General features: G+C 43.8%; 1 protein-coding gene across 1 annotated transcript in view; it reads left to right on the top strand.

Moving 5' to 3' along the window:
* The window catches only part of LOC126252456 (juvenile hormone esterase-like), a 124,880-nt gene that overhangs the window by 95,657 nt on the left and 9,254 nt on the right, over positions 1-19,969 (top strand). Inside the window, exons 8-9 of the mRNA XM_049953351.1 lie at positions 6,129-6,273; positions 9,073-9,208. Coding sequence (XP_049809308.1) covers positions 6,129-6,273; positions 9,073-9,208 — 281 coding nt within the window. The remainder of the gene's footprint in view (positions 1-6,128; positions 6,274-9,072; positions 9,209-19,969) is intronic.

The raw sequence follows: 19,969 nt of genomic DNA on the forward strand, positions 1-19,969 counted from the left end.
ATTACGTGGTCGGTCTCATTCAGTGCGTGTTCTGCCACGGCCGATTTCTCCACCTGCCCCAACCTGCAATGTCGCTTATGCTCCTTGATCCTGGTGTTAATGGATCGTCCAGTCATCCCGACATAAACTTTTCCACATGTGCATGGTATGCGGTATATTCCCGACACTGAAAGTGGGTCTCTTTTCTCCTTCGCCGTCGGGAATGTCGGGAATATACCGCATACCATGCACATGCGGAAAAGTTTATGTCGGGATGACTGGACGATCCATTAACACCAGGATCAAGGAGCATAAGCGACATTGCAGGTTGGGGCAGGTGGAGAAATCGGCCGTGGCAGAACACGCACTGAATGAGACCGACCACGTAATAAAATTCGCCGACACGGAAGTTCTGGCTGTAGAGAACCACTATCACACGCGCTTGTTCAGAGAAGCTGTAGAAATACAAAAACACGCGAACAGTTTGAACAAGAAAGAGGAAAGCCTTAAGGTCAACGGATCCTGGCTTCCCGTACTGCAGCGAACGACCGTCGCAGGTAGCAAGAGGAGAACCGCACCGGAAATGACCGCGGAGAAGCCCTCGGACGTTGGCGCGCCAGGTACATATAGTCTGCGCCCGCGAGCTCGGCTCCAGTTCATCACCGGCAATGGAGGGTGAAGCTTTGACAATGCCAGCCACTCGTGCTGGCGAAACGTCAGAAAAATCATTAGATGAACGTCGGCCGAAGAACCCGAGACAGAAGCCAATAGGCAGTTTGTCAACAAGTGGCCACGAAAGCCTCAACAATTTTGTATATTGTAGATAGTTGGATATTTTTCTTTTCGAATACACTTTCATAATGTAATAGCTTTTGATTAATACACTGCCGGAAAAGAAGTTCGTATAGCTTTTTGGAAGTCTCCAATTCACTTAAGATTTATTGTAGCAACAGTACATACGGATTAAATGAAATGGTTACATTTACAGATCAATAGCACAAGCGATTCTTAGGTACCACATGTCGATGCTTGCTGAAACACCCGTATTAATACGCCTCCACGAGCGGCAGTGCAAGCACCGACTCTGGCGTGCACTCGATCGTACAGTTGGCGAATACTGTCCTGGGATACGTATGCCACGCTTGTTAGACATGTTCACGTAGTTCTGTGAGAATATCGGTCAACAAGTCGCATAAGCAACTCTCGTCCCATCATATCCCGCACATGTTCGACTGGGGACAAGTCCGGAGGTCGTGCTAGCCAGGGAGGCTGCAGCACGTCTTGCAGAGCACGTTGAGTTTCAGGGTCAGTCTGAGTGCGAGCATTATCCTGTTGGAACACCACATCATCTTCCTGTTGCAAGAACAGATAATAATAAAAATGGCGTGTGACGAGGGCCTCCCGTCGGGTAGACCGCTCGCCTGGTGCAACTCTTTCGATTTGACGCCACTTCGGCGACCTGCGCGTCGATGGGGATGAAATGATGTTGATTAGGGCAACACAATACCCTGTCTCTGAGCGGAGAAAATCCCCGACCAAGCCGGGAATCGAACCTGGGGCCTTAGGATTGACAGTCTGTCGCGCTCACCACTCAGCTACCGGGGGCGGACGCAAGAACAGAAAAAGAATGGGTCCAACAACTTTCTACACATACCGAGTGCTGGTTAGTGTCCACTTGAGGAACACCAAATATTTATGGCACCGCAGACTATAAAGGCCTGGGGCTGGGGCCAGGGTCTCTTGAGTGAAAGCACTCTACGAGACAGCGCTCACCTGGTCTTGGTCGTACACGCAAACGACAGTCACTTGCGTTGAGACAGAATGTGCTTTCATCGTTGAAGACCACGGCGCTCCATTCCATCCTGCGGTTCGGGCAATACGTGGCGTAAGTTCACGAACCTCTTATCGACCCCTGTTTAAGAGTCAGGGTATTTTAACATCGGCCTCTCAATATATATATTCCTTGCTGTCATTTCTTGTTAACAACAATAGCTTATTCCAAAGAATAAACAGCTTTCACTCGGTTAATACTCGGCAGAAATCAAACCTGCACTTGGATCGGACTTCCTTAACTCTTGTGCAGAAAGATGTGCAATATACTGCTGCATCCATTTTCACTAAGCTACCAACCGAATTCAAAACTCTTAGCAGTAATCCACCTGATTTCAAATCGAAACTGAAGAGTTTGCTTTCGGATCACTCCTATTTTGTCGAGGAGTTCCTCGAAATATTAAGCCGATTCCTGTTGTATTGTTGACTGCGTTTACTTAAACTTATGGATAGACTACATTCGGGTTAATAAACATTTTATTTTTATCTGTTATTACTTTTATGTTGTAATTTCATGTACTGACACGTTCCATGACCTGGGAGATTTGCTCCCCAATCTGGTACTATGGAACTTGACGTGTAGATAAATAAATAAATAAAGCGATCCTCTGGCGGCCGTGCACATCGATGCCGTGGCGTGAGTGCAAGACCGGCTGGAATTGTCCGTGTCTGCAGTCCCACTGGTAATATAACAACCGGTTCGCAACAGTTCGTGCTGACACGTATGGACTCACAAGCCCTCTTATTTGTGCTCTGGTAGCTGTATGATCTGCCACTGCTGCTGTTACAACACGACGATCCTGGCGGGCGTCCAGAACCCCTTCTACAGGTGTGAGAACGTTTACGTGAAAACTGATAGCGGCATCGTTATGCACAACTGACGCAGCACGTTCAGCTAGTGTGGCAACCCTCCGAAAGGACCATCCCGCCACTCAGAATGCCACGATTTGACCCCTTTCAAACTCGCTTGGTTTGATGTAGGAAGCACGACTGCGTCTCCATGGCATGGTTGCCTACTTGCTTCACACGTTTGCACCAAGCTGAACCTTCTGGATGTGAGCATTCCGTATCAAAGGGTAGACACTTACGGCTCTCTTACAGCTATGACACTATGCTATCTGTTGGCCAGCGACGCTGAAATCATTATCAGTACATCTTCTATCCCCCAGGTGGCGTATGCCGTCATCGCTGTACTTTCCTTCTTTCCTGGTGTGTAGATAACATATAAGAATTGAATTGAATTGGATTTATTTGCCTGTAGGCAACTGTTGTGTTGTATAGGGCATCGTCATTTGTTACATAATTAAATTGTTGGTTACACAAATTATACTAAAGGTAGATACATAATTCTACAGATGGTTATACAAATGATTGTACAAAAAGGTTAATATATATAAATACAATTAGATAAACATTGTACAGCTTGTACTCATCCATAATTAGTTACACCGGTTGTACAGACAAATTTAAGTTACAATTTTCTTAGTTCACAATTCTGTTACTTCACAATCACGTTAGTTTTTCGTTGTATAAAAGAGCACCATATTTTTCATTATATAAAATATTATCATATTTTTCATCGTATAAAAGAGCATCAGATTTTATTATTATGTATTAAGAATTCACTTGTACTGTAGAATGCTTTCTCTTTCAGCCATGTCTCTAACACCATTTGAAATTTATTTTCATGCAGCTCCCTTGTGCCATGTGAAATAGTGTTAAAAATGTTTTGCCAGCATGCAGAAAACTATTTTCGACTTTACTCAAATGTGTTCAAGGACTGTCTAATAAGTTCCTGTTTCTGGTTTCATACGAGTGCACATCTGACCTGCTTTCATACATGTGGGCATTCTGTTTGGCTTGCATAAGTGCTTTGAGCCTGTATAGACTGGAGACTGTAAGTATTCTGCGTTCAATAAAGTACTGTCTGCAAGAAGTTAATTTGTTCAAAGAAAAATACATCTAATGGCTCTCTTCTGCCAGAGGAAGACATCTTTTGCCGAGTAGAGTTTCCCCTAAGAAGTATTTCATAATGCAAATGTGTATGGAAAAAGGCACAGTATGCCATAAGCATGCACTCCTTAGTGGTACAACCCTTAAGTTTCATAAGGAGATATAAAAATCTTGCCAACTTATTGCATAGCTCTTCTGTGAGTATATTCCAGCATAATGTAGTATCTATATGCCCAATAATTTTACTGAATGTCTGGGTTCATTTGAGCCATTATTAATATCTCTAAGGGAAAGGGGATGTGTTCAGTTTTGTTTTTATTTAATGACAGTCTATTTTCTTGGAACCACTGAGCTGCCTTTTCCATCATTTAGTTGTTCATTTGTTTGACTACATGTGATGTGATGAAAGTTGTGCCGTCGGCATACTTAACAGATTTATATGGTAATAAGGTGGGCAGGTCATTCACATGCACAATAAATAAGAAAGGTCCCAGTAACGATCCTTGTGGGACTCCATATTTCACCTTGAGGAGGTCAGATTGGTTATTTGCGTTTAAAACTACCATTTGGTTTTTGTTTGTTAAATATGTTTTCAGCAACAATAGTTCTACCTCAGTTATTCTATATTTCTCAAGTTTTTTAATTAAAATGTTGTGTGTGACAGTGTCAAATGCCTTGGTTTAATCGAATAAAGTTTCATTGGTGTGTTCCCCATTTTCAAAACCACGCAATATTGATAATACAACTTCTGAACTGCCTTTATTGTTGATAGCCCACTTCCGAATCCATATTGGGCCCTATTTAGGAGGTTTTAATACTAAAAAAAATCGTGTAATTGGTCTTTCATTAATATTTCAATAATTTTGGATAATATAGGTACTGTCGCAATGGGTCTGTAATTTTGGGGTGACTTTCTATCTCCTATTTTGAATATGGGCAAGACAATTGTCAGTTTAAGGCAGTCTGGAAATATTCCTTCTGTGAACAACCTATTGATTGGGTAAGACAGTGGATTGCATGTAGTGTCTATCATTTTCTTTATGTTAAAATTAGATAAACCACTGATGTCCTCAGTTCTGGAGTTTCCCAATGATTTGACTACCTTTAGTATATCCTGGGGATTAATTGTTTCCATCCAAATTTTGTCAGGTCTACTGGAAACTCTGTTTCCCACAAATTGGGAAGTGTATCTGCATTGTCCTCTAAATTTCTTTCCTTTGTTATAGCTAATTCCCCAGAATTTACGAAACTATTATTTAGTTCATCTGCACTTAGAGGGACAGGTAAATTTTCTGCAATTAACCCTGTTTCTGCTTTAATTATTTTCCATGTTGCTTTACATTTGTTACTGGCATGAGAATTATAGTTGTCATTTGCTTTTTCTTTGCAGAAATGATAACTTTTCTGTAAAGCTTTTTTAATTTGGCATATGAATGTCTATTTTGAGCAAGAATTGTCATAGCAAATTCTTAAAAGAATTCTTAAGTTGTTTAAGTAAGGTGTATACCAGTCAGTTACATTAATTTTCTGTTTTCTCCTTGCATTTAGTCGATTGTGTTTCATGATGAGGGGGCAATATTCATTAAAGACAGTGATAATGGTATCTAAATAATGAAAAGCATCACTTAAAGGCCTATTCTTCATGACAGTATTACACCAATCAATGGTCAGAAGTCTTTGTGTGAGGTTTGTTACATTTGATGGATTTATGTGTCTCACTGTCTGGGGTTCTATTGGTTGAGTATGATTTCTTTTGAACGCTATTAATTTTAGGGGAAAATTCCATCATGGTCAGAGATCAGTGGTTTAACAACATTTAAGACTACTTCATCTTTGCCAATGTTTGATATGACATTGTGTAAACAGGCGTTCTGCCTGGTAGGCTTATAGTTAAAGCAATTGTAACTATCTGATTTGAGGGTATGTAGCAGTAATCTGCTTTTAGAATTTTGCGCCGTCACATCTATATTAATTCCACCAAATATTAAAATTTTATGATTCTTATATCTAAGTAAGTACATTAAGACATTACCTATATATTGGACAATAACTTTGGCACCAGTTTTGGAGACACAGTACATAGATACTAAACGATCTTGCTTTCGGTGAACTGAACGGCAGCAATTTCAATGTCTCCTCCATGCACTGAATCCTTAAGATCTATAACCTTAACTGTACGTCTGAGGTCACTTTTCATTAGTATTGACACTCCTCCATTTTCCATAACTGATCTAAGCTAAATGGTATTTGTAATAAGCAGTTAGTAATAAGTAATTTCTACATGTACTACTATTCAGAACAGTTTATAAATAATATCTTGTTCAATTTCAAGCAAACTGTTATATGTCTTTTAACTTTTTTAACAGCTGTACTCAGATGTCATGTTTATTTGGGGAAGTGACGAGGCAGTCCGACGTTACAGAAACATTGCCTCTGTCTACTACTATTATTTTACCTACAAAGGAAAGTACAGGGCAGCAGATCCCTATCGAAAATTTGACTTTGATTTCGGTAAGATAAAACGTTTAGTGCTTTCATGTGTTGTTAAACTGACTTCTTGCAGTAGAACACTAGAGCACGTGTTCTCCCTTACGCTTCATTCAATTAAACAGTAATAGATTATCACCATACTGAAGCTCTCGGATATATTTTGCAAGAGCATAATTTGTATAAGCGATTGGTATGAAAGTAAATGAATTTCAAGCCGCCTGAGTGTGTATTCAGCTGCTCACTCAGTCACGTAACTCTCATTTGGCCTCACATGATAAGAGAATCACTACCTATACTTTTCCACCATATTAAATGTCAAGTCCGAAACTTTTGCGGCAATATTCAACTACACGAACCTCAAGAACACGAAAGCGGACACCAGCGTGAACGTGACTGGGGGCACACAAATAGTGTTCCGATACAGTCGGGGGCTGTTATCTTCGAGACCTCTCATACCAGTTGACACGTCAGCCCTTCTAGTATATCTAACGCTTTCCGATTCAGTACGTTTGTTTGTATTTCTCAGTAGATGTTCTTCTTTATCTACAACTGACAAGATATAAATTGGACGACAGCTGAAAAACGAAAACTTAATTACTACTTGAACAGCTGAAAAGTGTCAAAATACGATAAGAGCTGACTCCATACACTCCTAAAATGTGAAAGTGATTCGAAATGATTAACAAAATGGTTCACAGTTATTTCATTGAGCGTGAGATACTTCTAGTTAATCAAGGGATTTACACATTAATGCAGGGAAATACCGATTAACTTTCAAGTGAAAGTGTTAGTGTCCCTTGGTGTGGCCCAAGTGTCCAAAGAGCTCTTGTTACTATACGGAATCCTTGAATTACGTGCAGTTCGCGTATTTGTTTCGAAGCTTACCAATAACTACGACAGATAATGAATCGATGACTTGTTAATAATTTAGCAGTAAAAATGGACTACAGAAAGTAAAGGTCCAACATTTTGTAACTGTGGTTTTACCCGTAAATCGGCTGGGAAACATAACGCAGCGAAAAATCTCACGAAGGATGAAAAGAAGTTTTTGATTTTTTAGTACAAAAATTGAAATTTGCACCAGAACACCAATTCCAGAAATGGATGTACGCTTACAACATTTATATCAACTACTTCATACAAAATAGTAGCAGACAACTGAAGTATGGTCATATTTGCCACACGTGAACGACTCAATAACTCAACTTTTCACAGGACGCAATACGGAGACAGAATTTCCGACGTAACTGATAGGCTTCCCCGCTGAACGGTTTCATGTACACTCCTGGAAACTGAAATAAGAACACCGTGAATTCATTGTCCCAGGAAGGGGAAACTTTATTGACACATTCCTGGGGTCAGATACATCACATGATCACACCGACAGAACCACAGGCACATAGACACAGGCAACAGAGCATGCACAATGTCGGCACTAGTACAGTGTATATCCACCTTTCGCAGCAATGCAGGCTGCTATTCTCCCATGGAGACGATCGTAGAGATGCTGGATGTAGTCCTGTGGAACGGCTTGCCATGCCATTTCCACCTGGCGCCTCAGTTGGACCAGCGTTCGTGCTGGACGTGCAGACCGCGTGAGACGACGCTTCATCCAGTCCCAAACATGCTCAATGGGGGACAGATCCGGAGATCTTGCTGGCCAGGGTAGTTGACTTACACCTTCTAGAGCACGTTGGGTGGCACGGGATACATGCGGACGTGCATTGTCCTGTTGGAACAGCAAGTTCCCTTGCCGGTCTAGGAATGGTAGAACGATGGGTTCGATGACGGTTTGGATGTACCGTGCACTATTCAGTGTCCCCTCGACGATCACCAGTGGTGTACGGCCAGTGTAGGAGATCGCTCCCCACACCATGATGCCGAGTGTTGGCCCTGTGTGCCTCGGTCGTATGCAGTCCTGATTGTGGCGCTCACCTGCACGGCGCCAAACACGCATACGACCATCATTGGCACCAAGGCAGAAGCGACTCTCATCGCTGAAGACGACACGTCTCCATTCGTCCCTCCATTCACGCCTGTCGTGACACCACTGGAGGCGGGCTGCACGATGTTGGGGCGTGAGCGGAAGACGGCCTAACGGTGTGCGGGACCGTAACCGAGCTTCATGGAGACGGTTGCGAATGGTCCTCGCCGATACCCCAGGAGCAACAGTGTCCCTAATTTGCTGGGAAGTGGCGGTGCGGTCCCCTACGGCACTGCGTAGGATCCTACGGTCTTGGCGTGCATCCGTGCGTCGCTGCGGTCCGGTCCCAGGTCGACGGGCACGTGCACCTTCCGCCGACCACTGGCGACAACATCGATGTACTGTGGAGACCTCACGCCCCACGTGTTGAGCAATTCGGCGGTACGTCCACCAGGCCTCCCGCATGCCCACTATACGCCCTCGCTCAAAGTCCGTCAACTGCACATACGGTTCACGTCCACGCTGTCGCGGCATGCTACCAGTGTTAAAGACTGCGATGGAGCTCCGTATGCCACGGCAAACTGGCTGACACTGACGGCGGCGGTGCACAAATGCTGCGCAGCTAGCGCCATTCGACGGCCAACACCGCGGTTCCTGGTGTGCCCGCTGTGCCGTGCGTGTGATCATTGCTTGTACAGCCCTCTCGCAGTGTCCGGAGCAAGTATGGTGGGTCTGACACACCGGTGTCAATGTGTTCTTTTTTCCATTTCCAGGAGTGTATTATATCCACGTACGTTCAGTTCCATTCATACTGGTCGCTCGTACAAATTCCTCTTGTGTGAAAGTGTTTCGCTTCATAGAACTATGGCTGTCAGTTTTTTAACGTTTTCTTGTAGGTGCTGGACACACAGATGAACTGTTCTACTTATTTCCGAAAAACCCGTTCTACCCAGAAAATTATGAGTTACCAGACGAAGACAGGAAGATCGTTGATACGTTGACTAAGTTGTGGACCAATTTCGCTAAAACTGGGTAAGTACATCTCTCAAAGAATTAAAATAAACTATCGATTTATTTGTACTAATTGCCTGTGAGCTAAATGCCAAGAAATTGCGCCTTCGTGAGTAGATTTAAAAATTTTATTCTGAGGAAGATAAATAGAATAAACACACATATAGGTGAGAATTTTGTGTAGCGCGTACTCTTGTTTGTTGGTCTTAATGTACCTGACAGCGGTGCTGACCGATCTTGAAGTAAAGCAAGCATTGGACAGTTACTGGCTAGCGTCTTCGCTAGCGGAAACCCGCGGACGGTGGAGATACCAAGTTGGCTCACGTGGCCTCCTCTCTCTTGCTAACGACCTGCTTGAAGTATACATCTACATCTACATTTATACTCGGCAAGCCACCCAACGGTGTTTGGCGGAGGGCACTTTACGTGCCACTGTTATTACCTCCCTTTCCTGTTCCAGTCGCGTATGGTTCGCGGGAAGAACGACTGCCGGAAAGCCTCCGTGCGCCCTCGAATCTCTCTAATTTTACATTCGTGATCTCCTCTGGAGGTATAAGAAGGGGAAAGCAATATATTCGATACCTCATCCAGAAACGCACACTCTCGAAACCTTTACACCAACCTACACTGCGATTCAGAGCGCCTCTCTTGCAGAGTCTACCATTTGAGATAGCTAAACATCTCCGTAACGCTATCACGGTTACCAAGTAACCCTGTGACGAAACGCGCCGCTCTTCTTTGGATCTTCTCTATCTCTTCCGTGAACCCGATTTGGTACGGATCCCACACTGATGAGCAATACTCAAGTATAGGTCGAACGAATGTTTTGTAAGCCACCTCCTTTGTTGATGGACTACTTTTTCTAAGGACTCTTCCAATGAATTTCAATCTGGCACCCGCCTTACCAACAGTTAATTTTATATGATCATTCCACTTCAAATCGTTCCGTACGCATACTCCCAAATATTTTACAGAAGTAACTGCTACCAGTGTTTGTTCCGCTATCATATAATCATACAATAAAGGATCCTTCTTTCTATGTATTCGCAATACATTACATTTGTCTATGTTAAGGGTCAGTTGCCACTCCCTGCACCAAGTGCCTATCCGCTGCAGTTCTTCCTGCATTTCGCTGCAATTTTCTAATGCCACAACTTCTCTGTAGACTACAGCATCATCCGCGAAAAGCCACATGGAAATCCGACACTATCTACTAGGTCATTTATATATATTGTGAAAAGCAATGGTCCCATAACACTCTGAAACCGATAATAGTGGCTAACGGGCAAAAATTCTAACAATCAAGGAAGTAAGGAACCACTAGGATCGGGCGAGGAAGCAGGGCCAAGTGCTGGTAGAAGTAACACAACACCTTACTTCTAATGCATTTATTAAGGCTAGCTAAAATACAATATACAATCTGCCAAGATAATGAATATAGGGAGAATCAAACCTTAAGAAACTAGTTCATGAACAATTTAACATTGTACCACGCAACATAGTACTGCGTATGCCTTAAGAGCTGCAATCGCAAAAAAAGCCTGAAGGGCCAATTTAGCACGAATACATATAACGTGTTCAGACTGAAGGGCTAGTAAATTTGCAGACCAAAATTCACTTCACTTCAAAATTTAAGATATAAAAGGCCAATACCACAGACAATGAAAATATTCAAATATAAACGTATGAACAGAAGGTTTGAGCCTGAAGGGCCTCCGAAATAGTTAACTAGACTTTAGTTAAAGAGCAGATTTTCCAACAGTTTAGGCAATGCAGTGTGAAACAATAAAGAGGCCTGAAGGGCCGTGCAACTTACAAGTAAGGGGCCTGAAGGGCCAAAGTAACAAGATAAGAAAATCTTAAAAATATCAACTGGAAAAATAACAAGTGCTTATTAACAACTCAATCTTAAGGGCCAGATAATAAATGATATTAGTCAAACAAATTCTGCAATAAGTAAGTAATGGCCAGGAATTTATCAGTAAGCCAGCCTTAAGGGCCCCAATACGCTAACAAGGGAGGTTAAGTATTAAAACTTGATTTCAAAGCCTTTAGAGCTTCCACATCGGGGGCCTAAAGGGCCAATTCATCAAGGTACTTAATGAACAGCTCAGCCTGAAGGGCCGGCCGATGGTTCAGTTTAGGCAAGTTCTCAAAAATAGAAGGCAAATCAACAAATTTGTCAGTAATCGAGCCTTAAGGGCCACAGTACATTAAGAATCCACATTAAGCATTAAGAACTATCACACAGTGAAGCAAATTCCTAAAACTTAGCAACCTTAAATAAATCAATTGATACTGTCGTTGTTGTTGTGGTCTTCAGTCCTGAGACTGGTTTGATGCAACTCTCCATGCTAATCTATCCTGTGCAATCTCCTTCATCTCCCAGTACCTACTGCAACCTACATCCTTCTGAATCTGCTTAGTGTATTCATCTCTTGGTCTCCCTCTACGATTTTTACCCTCCACGCTGCCCTCCAATGCTAAATTTGTGATCCCTTGATGCCTCAGGACATGTCCTACCAACCGATCCCATCTTCTAGTCAAGTTGTGGCACAAACTTCTCTTCTCCCCAATCCTATTCAATACCTCCTCATTAGTTACGTGATCTACCCACCTAATCTTCAACATTCTTCTGCAGCACCACATTTCAAAAGCTTCTATTCTCTTCTTGTCCAAACTATTTATTGTCCATGTTTCACTTCCATACATGGCTACACTTCATACAAATACTTTCAGAAACGACTTCCTGACACTTAAATCTATACTCGATGTTAACAAATTTATCTTCTTCAGAAACGCTTTCCTTGCCATTGCCAGTCTACATTTTATATCTTCTCTATTTCGACCATCATCAGTTATTTTGCTCCCCAAATAGCAAAACGCCTTTACTACTTTAAGTGTCTCATTTCCTAATCTAATTCCCTCAGCATCACCCGATTTAATTCGACTACATTCCATTATCCTTGTTTTGCTTTTGTTGATGTTCATCTTATATCCTCCTTTCAAGACACTGTCCATTCCGTTCAACTGGTCTTCCAAGTCCTTTGCTGTCTCTGACAGAATTACAATGTCATCGGCGAACCTCGAAGTTTTTATTTCTTCTCCCTGGATTTTAATACCTACACCAAACTATTCTTTTGAATTCTTTACTGCTTGCTCAATATACAAATTGAATAACATCGGGGAGAGGCTAAAACCCTGATCTTCCCCGAGGTCGGCTTCTACCAGTTTTTCCATTCCTCCGAAAAGAATTCGCGTTAGTATTTTGCAGATTATTAAACTGATAGTTCGGTAATTTTCACATCTGTCAACACCTGCTTTCTTTGGGATTGGAATTATTATATTCTTCTTGAAGTCTGAGGGTATTTCGCCTGTCTCATACATCTTGCTCACTAGATGGTAGAGTTTAGTCAGAACTGGTTCTCCCAAGGCCGTCAGTAGTTCTAATGGAATGTTGTTTACTCCCGGGGCCTTATTTCGACTTAGGTCTTTCAGTGCTCTGTCAAACTCTTAACGCTGTATCATATCACCCATTTCATCTTCATCTACATCCTCTTCCATTTCCATAATATTGTCCTCAGGAACATTGCCCCTGGGGGACCCTCTATATACTCCTTCCACCTTTCTGCTTTCCCTTCTTTGCTTAGAAATGGGTTTCTATCTGAGCTCTTGATATTCATGCAAGTGGTTCTCTTTTCTCCAAAGGTCTCTTTAATTTTCCTGTAGGCAGTATCTATCTTACCCCTCGTGCGATAAGCCTCTACATCCTTACATTTGTCCTCTAGCCATCCCTGCTTAGCCATTTTACACATCCTGTCGATTTCATTTTTCAGACGTTTGTATTCCTTTTTGCCTTCTTCATTTACTGCATTTTTATATTTTCTCCTTTCATCAATTAAATTCAATATTTCTTCTGTTACCCAAGGATTTCTACTAGCCCTCATCTTTTTACCTATTTGATCCTCTGCTGCCTTCACTATTGCATCCCTCGAAGCTACCCATTCTTCTTCTACTGTATTTCTTTCCCCCATTCCTGTCAATTGTTCCCTTATGCTCTCCCTGAAACTCTGTACAACCTATGGTTTAGTCAGTTTATCCAGGTCCCATCTCCTTAAATTCCCACCTTTTTGCAGTTTCTTTAGTTTTAATCTACAGCTCATAACCAATAGATTTTGATCAGAGTCCACATCTGCCCCTGGAAATGTCTTACAATTTAAAACCTGGATCCTAAATCTCTGTCTTACCATTATGTAATCTATCTGATACCTTTTAGTATCTCCAGGGTTCTTCCAGGTATACAACCTTCTTTCATGATTCTTGAACCAAGTGTTAGCTATGATTAAGTTACGTTCTGCACAAAATTCTACCAGGCGGCTTCCTCTTTCATTTCTTAGCCCCAATCCATATTCACCTACTGTGTTTCCTTCTCTCCCTTTTCCTACTCTCGAATTCCAGTCACCCATGACTATTAAATTTTCGTCTCCCTTCACTACCTGAATAATTTCTTTTATCTCCTCATACATTTCTTCAATTTCTTCGTCATCTGCAGAGATAGTTGGCATATAAACTTGTACTACTGTAGTAGGCATGGGCTTTGTGTCTATCTTGGCCACAATAATGCGTTCACTATGCTGTTTGTAGTAGCTAACCCGCACTCCTACTTTTTTATTCATTATTAAACCTACTCCTGCATTACCCCTATTTGATTTTGTATTTATAACCCTGTAATCACCTGACCAAAAGTCTTGTTCCTCCTGCCACCGAACTTCACTAATTCCCACTATATCTTACTTTAACCTATCCATTTCCCTTTTTAAATTTTCTAACCTACCTGCCCGATTTAGGGATCTGACATTCCACGCTCCGATCCGTAGAATGCCAGTTTTCTTTCTCCTGATAACGACGTCCCCTTGAGTAGTCCCCGCCCGGAGATCCGAATGGGGGACTATTTTACCTCCGGAACATTTTACCCAAGAGGACGCCATCATCATTTAATCATACAGTAAAGCTGCATGTCCTCGGGAAAAATTACGGCTGTAGTTTCCCCTTGCTTTCAGCCGTTCGGTGTACCAGCACAGCAAGGTCGTTTTGGTTAATGTTACAAGGCCAGATCAGTCAATCATCCAGACTGTTGCCCCTTCAATTACTGAAAAGGCTGCTGCCTCTCTTCAGGAACCACACGTTTGTCTGGCTTCTCAACAGATACCACTCTGTTGTGGTTGTACCTACGGTACGGCTATCTGTATCGTTGAGGCACGCAAGCCTCCCCACCAACGGCAAGGTCCATGGTTCATGGGGGGAGGCAATTGATACTATCCAGCTTAAAACCTAGGGCAACAATACATGCATATACTTCTAAAAGTACTTGCATAAAATCTAAATTTAAAAATGCAAACAATCGCACACCAACATGACCAGTAAATTTACAAAAGTTTAACCGCAGTTGCTGAGTATGAAATATAAGCTGCTGCATGGCTACCAATCAGTCATCGTGCCCCAATATTATCTTCAGGTAGTACGAAACAGGAAAAATACAAGGCGAGCCCCAAAGAAGAATTAAATGATGCCCTTCAATTACAAATCATTAAACCGCAGCTAAAGCTGCCACATTTCTCAAACTGGCGTAAAAACCACCAGCTCAATCGACACAGTTCATATAGGCAAACATACATATAAAATTCTCTAACCCTGTAAAATTTTCAGTCTAAAAGGGGGCTCATAATAACATATGGTATTAAAACAATCTTTAAAATAAACACATGCACCAACAACTTTTAAGGTGTGAACAGCCACGTACTTCACAAATTTATTTTCTTTCTCTCACATACATAGAACACGTAAGCTTGGAACTGACTACCAAATTGGTCACAAGAATCAATAGATAGCCATCAATACATCAGTGCCTAATTAGACAGTCTCCTAGTGTGACATGACAGGGCAACAGTTCACATTCACAGCCTTTGATTCAACATGTTCCTCTATCCTTGTTGTACAGCATCGACCATGCCCGGGGTGCCCACTGCAAATTTTAACCAAGCAATTCACGCTCACGTCGACGCCTAACCGAGGAACCAGCCCAGCAGTACAAGAACAACCTACACACTCGAAGTCAAACTCCACAAACGCAGTGCAGAACTAACATTCAACCTTTTCCTTGCCGGCCGAAGTGGCCGTGCGGTTAAAGGCGCTGCAGCCTGGAACCGCAAGACCGCTACGGTCGCAGGTTCGAATCCTGCCTCGGGCATGGATGTTTGTGATGTCCTTAGGTTAGTTAGGTTTAACTAGCTCTAAGTTCTAGGGGACTAATGACCTCAGCAGTTAAGTCCCATAGTGCTCAGAGCCAACCTTTTCCTTCATAGGTTCAGAACCGACGAGCTAAACCGGTGGACGGAAAACACACAATGTCGGCGGCAGCAACATAAAGTAAGTCGCAAACACGACCCTAATACAAGGCAATAGCAAGTCAAAAGCACAACGGCAATAGCGAAATATACTCAACTTCAGTCCCGGAGGAAAACCTGCCGCCCTCAGTGCTCAAGACATTCCCGGAGCAACCTTCCTCGGCGACTCCCACTATTCTCCGGAAGAGCAGCATCACAGCTCCTTATTTCAATTCTCTTCCGACAAGAACAAGCATAATCGGAGCTAACGACTTCTCCAAGTCCGACACGCTATGCCGTAGAACCTCACGGTGGAATGAGCCGGCCGACACCACACAAACCACCGTTTTTTTTTTTTTTAATATAGTGTGTAGTGTGGACTGAAGAGATCATCCTTGATGACTTATTCTTCTAGTATGGGATGTAAGGATAAAAGGAAAACACTTTATTTATTACACATTCAGTTAGGCTTGGGCACGCAATGGGTCCTTTAGCCTGCTGTCTTTGGTGATGTCTATCTCCTGTGGAGGGTAAAATGTGTCAAGGCTGTTATGTGTGACTGCTTCCTCGTGTTATGACATATTGCCTATGGGGGGTGAAACGTTATTGACTTCGGTACTCCATACTTGTGCCATCTTGCAGGGTTTACCGTTCCTACCGATTCTAACTGTCGAACTTCGTCCCTAAGGGCATCGATCTTGTCAAAAACTCGTAGAGCCTTGTCATGGACCTTCTCTTGTATAGTGGTCTCGTGGAGTGCGGTGCGGATGTCGACGTTTCTTGTCCACCATGGAGCTCCTGTGATCCATCGATAGCGAATGTTTTGCAGCGCTTGGAGTTTGTTGTAGCTGGAGACGCACGTAGTGCCCCACGAGGTGGAGCCATACAACATTGTGGGTTCCACTGTTGCCTTATACAATTGGAGTTTAGTCTTAGGGTTGAGATCCTTACTCTTCAGGAACGGAATCAATGACCTGGCCATCTTCTGGGCTGCCGTCTTCTTGTCGTCAATATGCTGCGTAAAGAGTAATTTTTTGTCAAGGTAGACACCGAGATACTTCACTCCCGGCGACCATGGGATAAATTGGTCAGCTATTTGGAGTCTGTCGTTCGGAACTGGTTTCCTCCGTGTGAACAGAACGGCTGCCGTCTTCGTCGGGTTGATCGTTATCTTATTTTTCAGCGCCCAACGTTCCATTACAGCAAGTTGCCGTTGCATCCTAGCGATTAGCTGGCCCAAGTGTCGTCCAGTTGTCAGAAAAGCCGTATCGTCCGCATAAAAACTCGCCGTAACAAGGGGGATTGTTGGGATGTCATTTATATATATGTTGAAAAGCAGAGGTGAAATGACAGAGCCCTGCGGAATTCCTGCGGAGATCAGTTTCATTTCGGAGTTTTTGTCGTCGACTCGGACATACAGATTCCTGTCCTGCAGAAAGCTGTCTATGAGTCTAATGTAACAATCCGAAATAGGGGTAGTGCGATGCAGTTTGACGATAAGGTTGGGCCGCCACACCTTATCGTAAGCTTTTTCGATGTCAAGGAAGACACCAATCGTGAAGTGCTGCTTGTTGTAGCCTTCTTGTATCCGTTCGGTGATCCGTAGAAGTTGAAGTTCGGCAGATAACTTGTCCTTGAAACCGAATTGTTCGGGTCGTATAACATCATGCGCTGTAAGCGTGTCATGGAGCCTCTTCAAGAGCACTCTCTCGAGCACCTTGCCAATGGTCGGCAAGAGGCTAATTGGCCGGTAACTGTTGGGTTCTGCTGGGTCTTTACCTGGCTTGGGTATTGGAACTACTCGAGCCGTCTTCCATACCGTAGGAAAATATCCCTGCAGAAGGCAGCTGTTGAGAATTCGGGTAAGGAGCACAGTTGGCTTCCTGGGCAACTGTTTCAAATCTGTGTTGCTTATTGAGTCGTTGCCCGGCGCATTATTCCGAGTCTTCCGGATAATTTTGCGGATCTCTGCTGGTGTGGTGAGCTGTGGGCGGCTCTGCACAGGCGCAGCACGAAAAGCAGTCCATTCTGCTGTAACGAAGGCTTCCTGTTCTTGCAGGCGGACGTCGTTCACGGGGGTCGCTGGTGTAGACATCTATTCTTGGTAAGTCGTAGCATACAGCTCCGCCTGAGCGAGTTCGTCATAGAGGAGGCCATCTGGTCCTCTGATGGCTCGTTTAGGTGGCCGCTGGCGTCGTATGTTCTTGACTACCTGCCATTCGTTCTTGGTTCGAAGTAAGAATTCATCCATCTTATCTTCCCAGACCTGCTGTCGCCACTCGGCCACTCTCCTGTGCAGTTCTCGTGTTGAGACGCGTGTTTCTCGTCGATCGATCGGGTTCCTATAGCGGAGCCAACGTCGCCTACTCCTGTTTCTCTGTGTCTTCAGTTCTTGGAGTAGAGGCGGGAACTCATCGAAAGCTACTACAGGGTAGACAGGGTAGACCGTGTGAGTAGTTGCCCTCCGCTTGGCTGCCTTTATCTTCTGCGTCAAAGTTTGTACCGCGATGTCGATGGCTTCTGGTGTTGAAACGTCCTGCGTCGGGCAGACATTGTTGTCAAGATATGTCCGAAATTGACCCCAGTTCAGAGTTTGTGAGGTTGGGGGCGGAAGGTTGGCCGTTGCGTTTTCCACTATGCTGATAACAGGTCGGTGGTCAGACGAAAGATCGTCGACGGTGCGGAGCTGGAGGTTCGTCTCAATATTTTTGATGATAGCAATATCGAGGACGTCTGCTTCTTGCCGATCGACGTAAGGAATCCGTGTCGGCTCTCGTGGGCCATGGACTGTGATGCCCAGTTCTTCTTCCATGGCAATCAAAGTTCGTCCACGAGGGTTCGTACGCCGGGAATTCCACGCGACGTGCTTGCTGTTAAGGTCACCCCCGAGGACGATTTTGTCAAAATTGGTGAAGATACTCCTTAGGTCGTCTGGCACCAGGTTTTTACCGGGGCTGTTGTACGCCGCAATGAAAGTGATGTTGCCTGACGCCGATCGAACCGTTACTGCTGTTGCCTCCAGATGTTGGAGGTGTGGTAGTGTTTCATGATGGTGCCGCAGTTCCCTTTTAAGCAGAACTGCGGTCCCTCCACCTCGTTGGCCTTGTCTGTCCGTTCTATAGACGTACATGTTACGAAATCTGAGCTTAGTTGTTGGACGAAGATGTGTCTCCGATACAAGTGCGATGTCGATTTTGTGACGTTGTAAAAATTCAGTGAATTCTGTTTTCTTGTGTTTCATTCCGTTGGCGTTCCATATACAGATTTTCAGGTTTCTCGTGGTCCCAGGGCGATCCATCTTAAGGTGTTCCAGAGGCCTTCAATACACTTTCGATTAAAGAAAGTATCCCCACTAGTTGTTGCTGCACGGCGGTGAGAAGTTTCGCGACATCAGAGAGCGCTGGAGCTATAGATTCCATCAAATGAGCTGGTGAGACGTAGGTTTCCGGTTCCGGTCGGCGTGGTGATGCTGCGTGGGCGTATGAATAATGCTGGCGGTGCTGTCGAGGTGCGCGTGCTTCAGGAGGAGGCTGTGTTACTGGCTGCCGTGTCGCCGCCGGCTGTTCTTGTGGCGGTTTGTAACACGTCCTTTTATTTATTTTAGTTTATCCGCTCGTTCGCGGATCTAAGTAGCAGCCCAAAATTAGATAATTAATTAATGTGACCGTGTACCTAATGGGCTAGCAATCGGATTGGACTGCTCAGGAGGTGTTACATTCCGTACTGTCCTCACAAATATGGTAATAAGTACGGTTTGGTGGTAATGAGGACAGCAAACACAGATTCATGAAAAAAACCTATATTCTTAGCAAAGCACAAAAATAAGGAGACAGCCACTGCCTTCGTCAATACACTGTTAATGACAGCTAATCTCATCACAGGTCTCTATAATTATTCTTAATCTTCACACGCAATATCCAATCACTGTAATCCAAGTAATGCCGGTGCGGTAGACGCGGGAGTATAATAGCGGCACTCAATATCACGAATATCACTTTATAATAAAACTTTCTCACTTCCCGCATAATACTGATACAAAGGGGTTAAACCACGGCGTTGGCCACTCCCTTTGCCGGTAATTTGTATTAATTTCTGCTGGCTTTTGCACAGCTATGCCCGCCTCGCGGGAACCTAACACACCCTCACGGCATCCTCCAAGCAACTTCGCACTGCTCTCCGCCCAGTTATTCCCGCCTCGCGGGAATCTACCCAAGCCGCACTCGGCACTCCGGGGAATCCCCTCTAGCTCGCGCGTCCTGCACACACTACTCGATATTTGCCCTGTCGACCTGTGTGAGCGCAAGTTTTAATAGTAAGGGCCTGCGGACCCCTTACATCCCCGCCCTCAAAAACTTCTTTTGAACCGCAGGTGAAAAAGAATCGGCAAGGGATTTAAAAA

Source organism: Schistocerca nitens, chromosome 4 (assembly GCF_023898315.1).
Source record: "Schistocerca nitens isolate TAMUIC-IGC-003100 chromosome 4, iqSchNite1.1, whole genome shotgun sequence".
Classification (NCBI taxonomy): Eukaryota; Metazoa; Arthropoda; class Insecta; order Orthoptera; family Acrididae; genus Schistocerca; species Schistocerca nitens.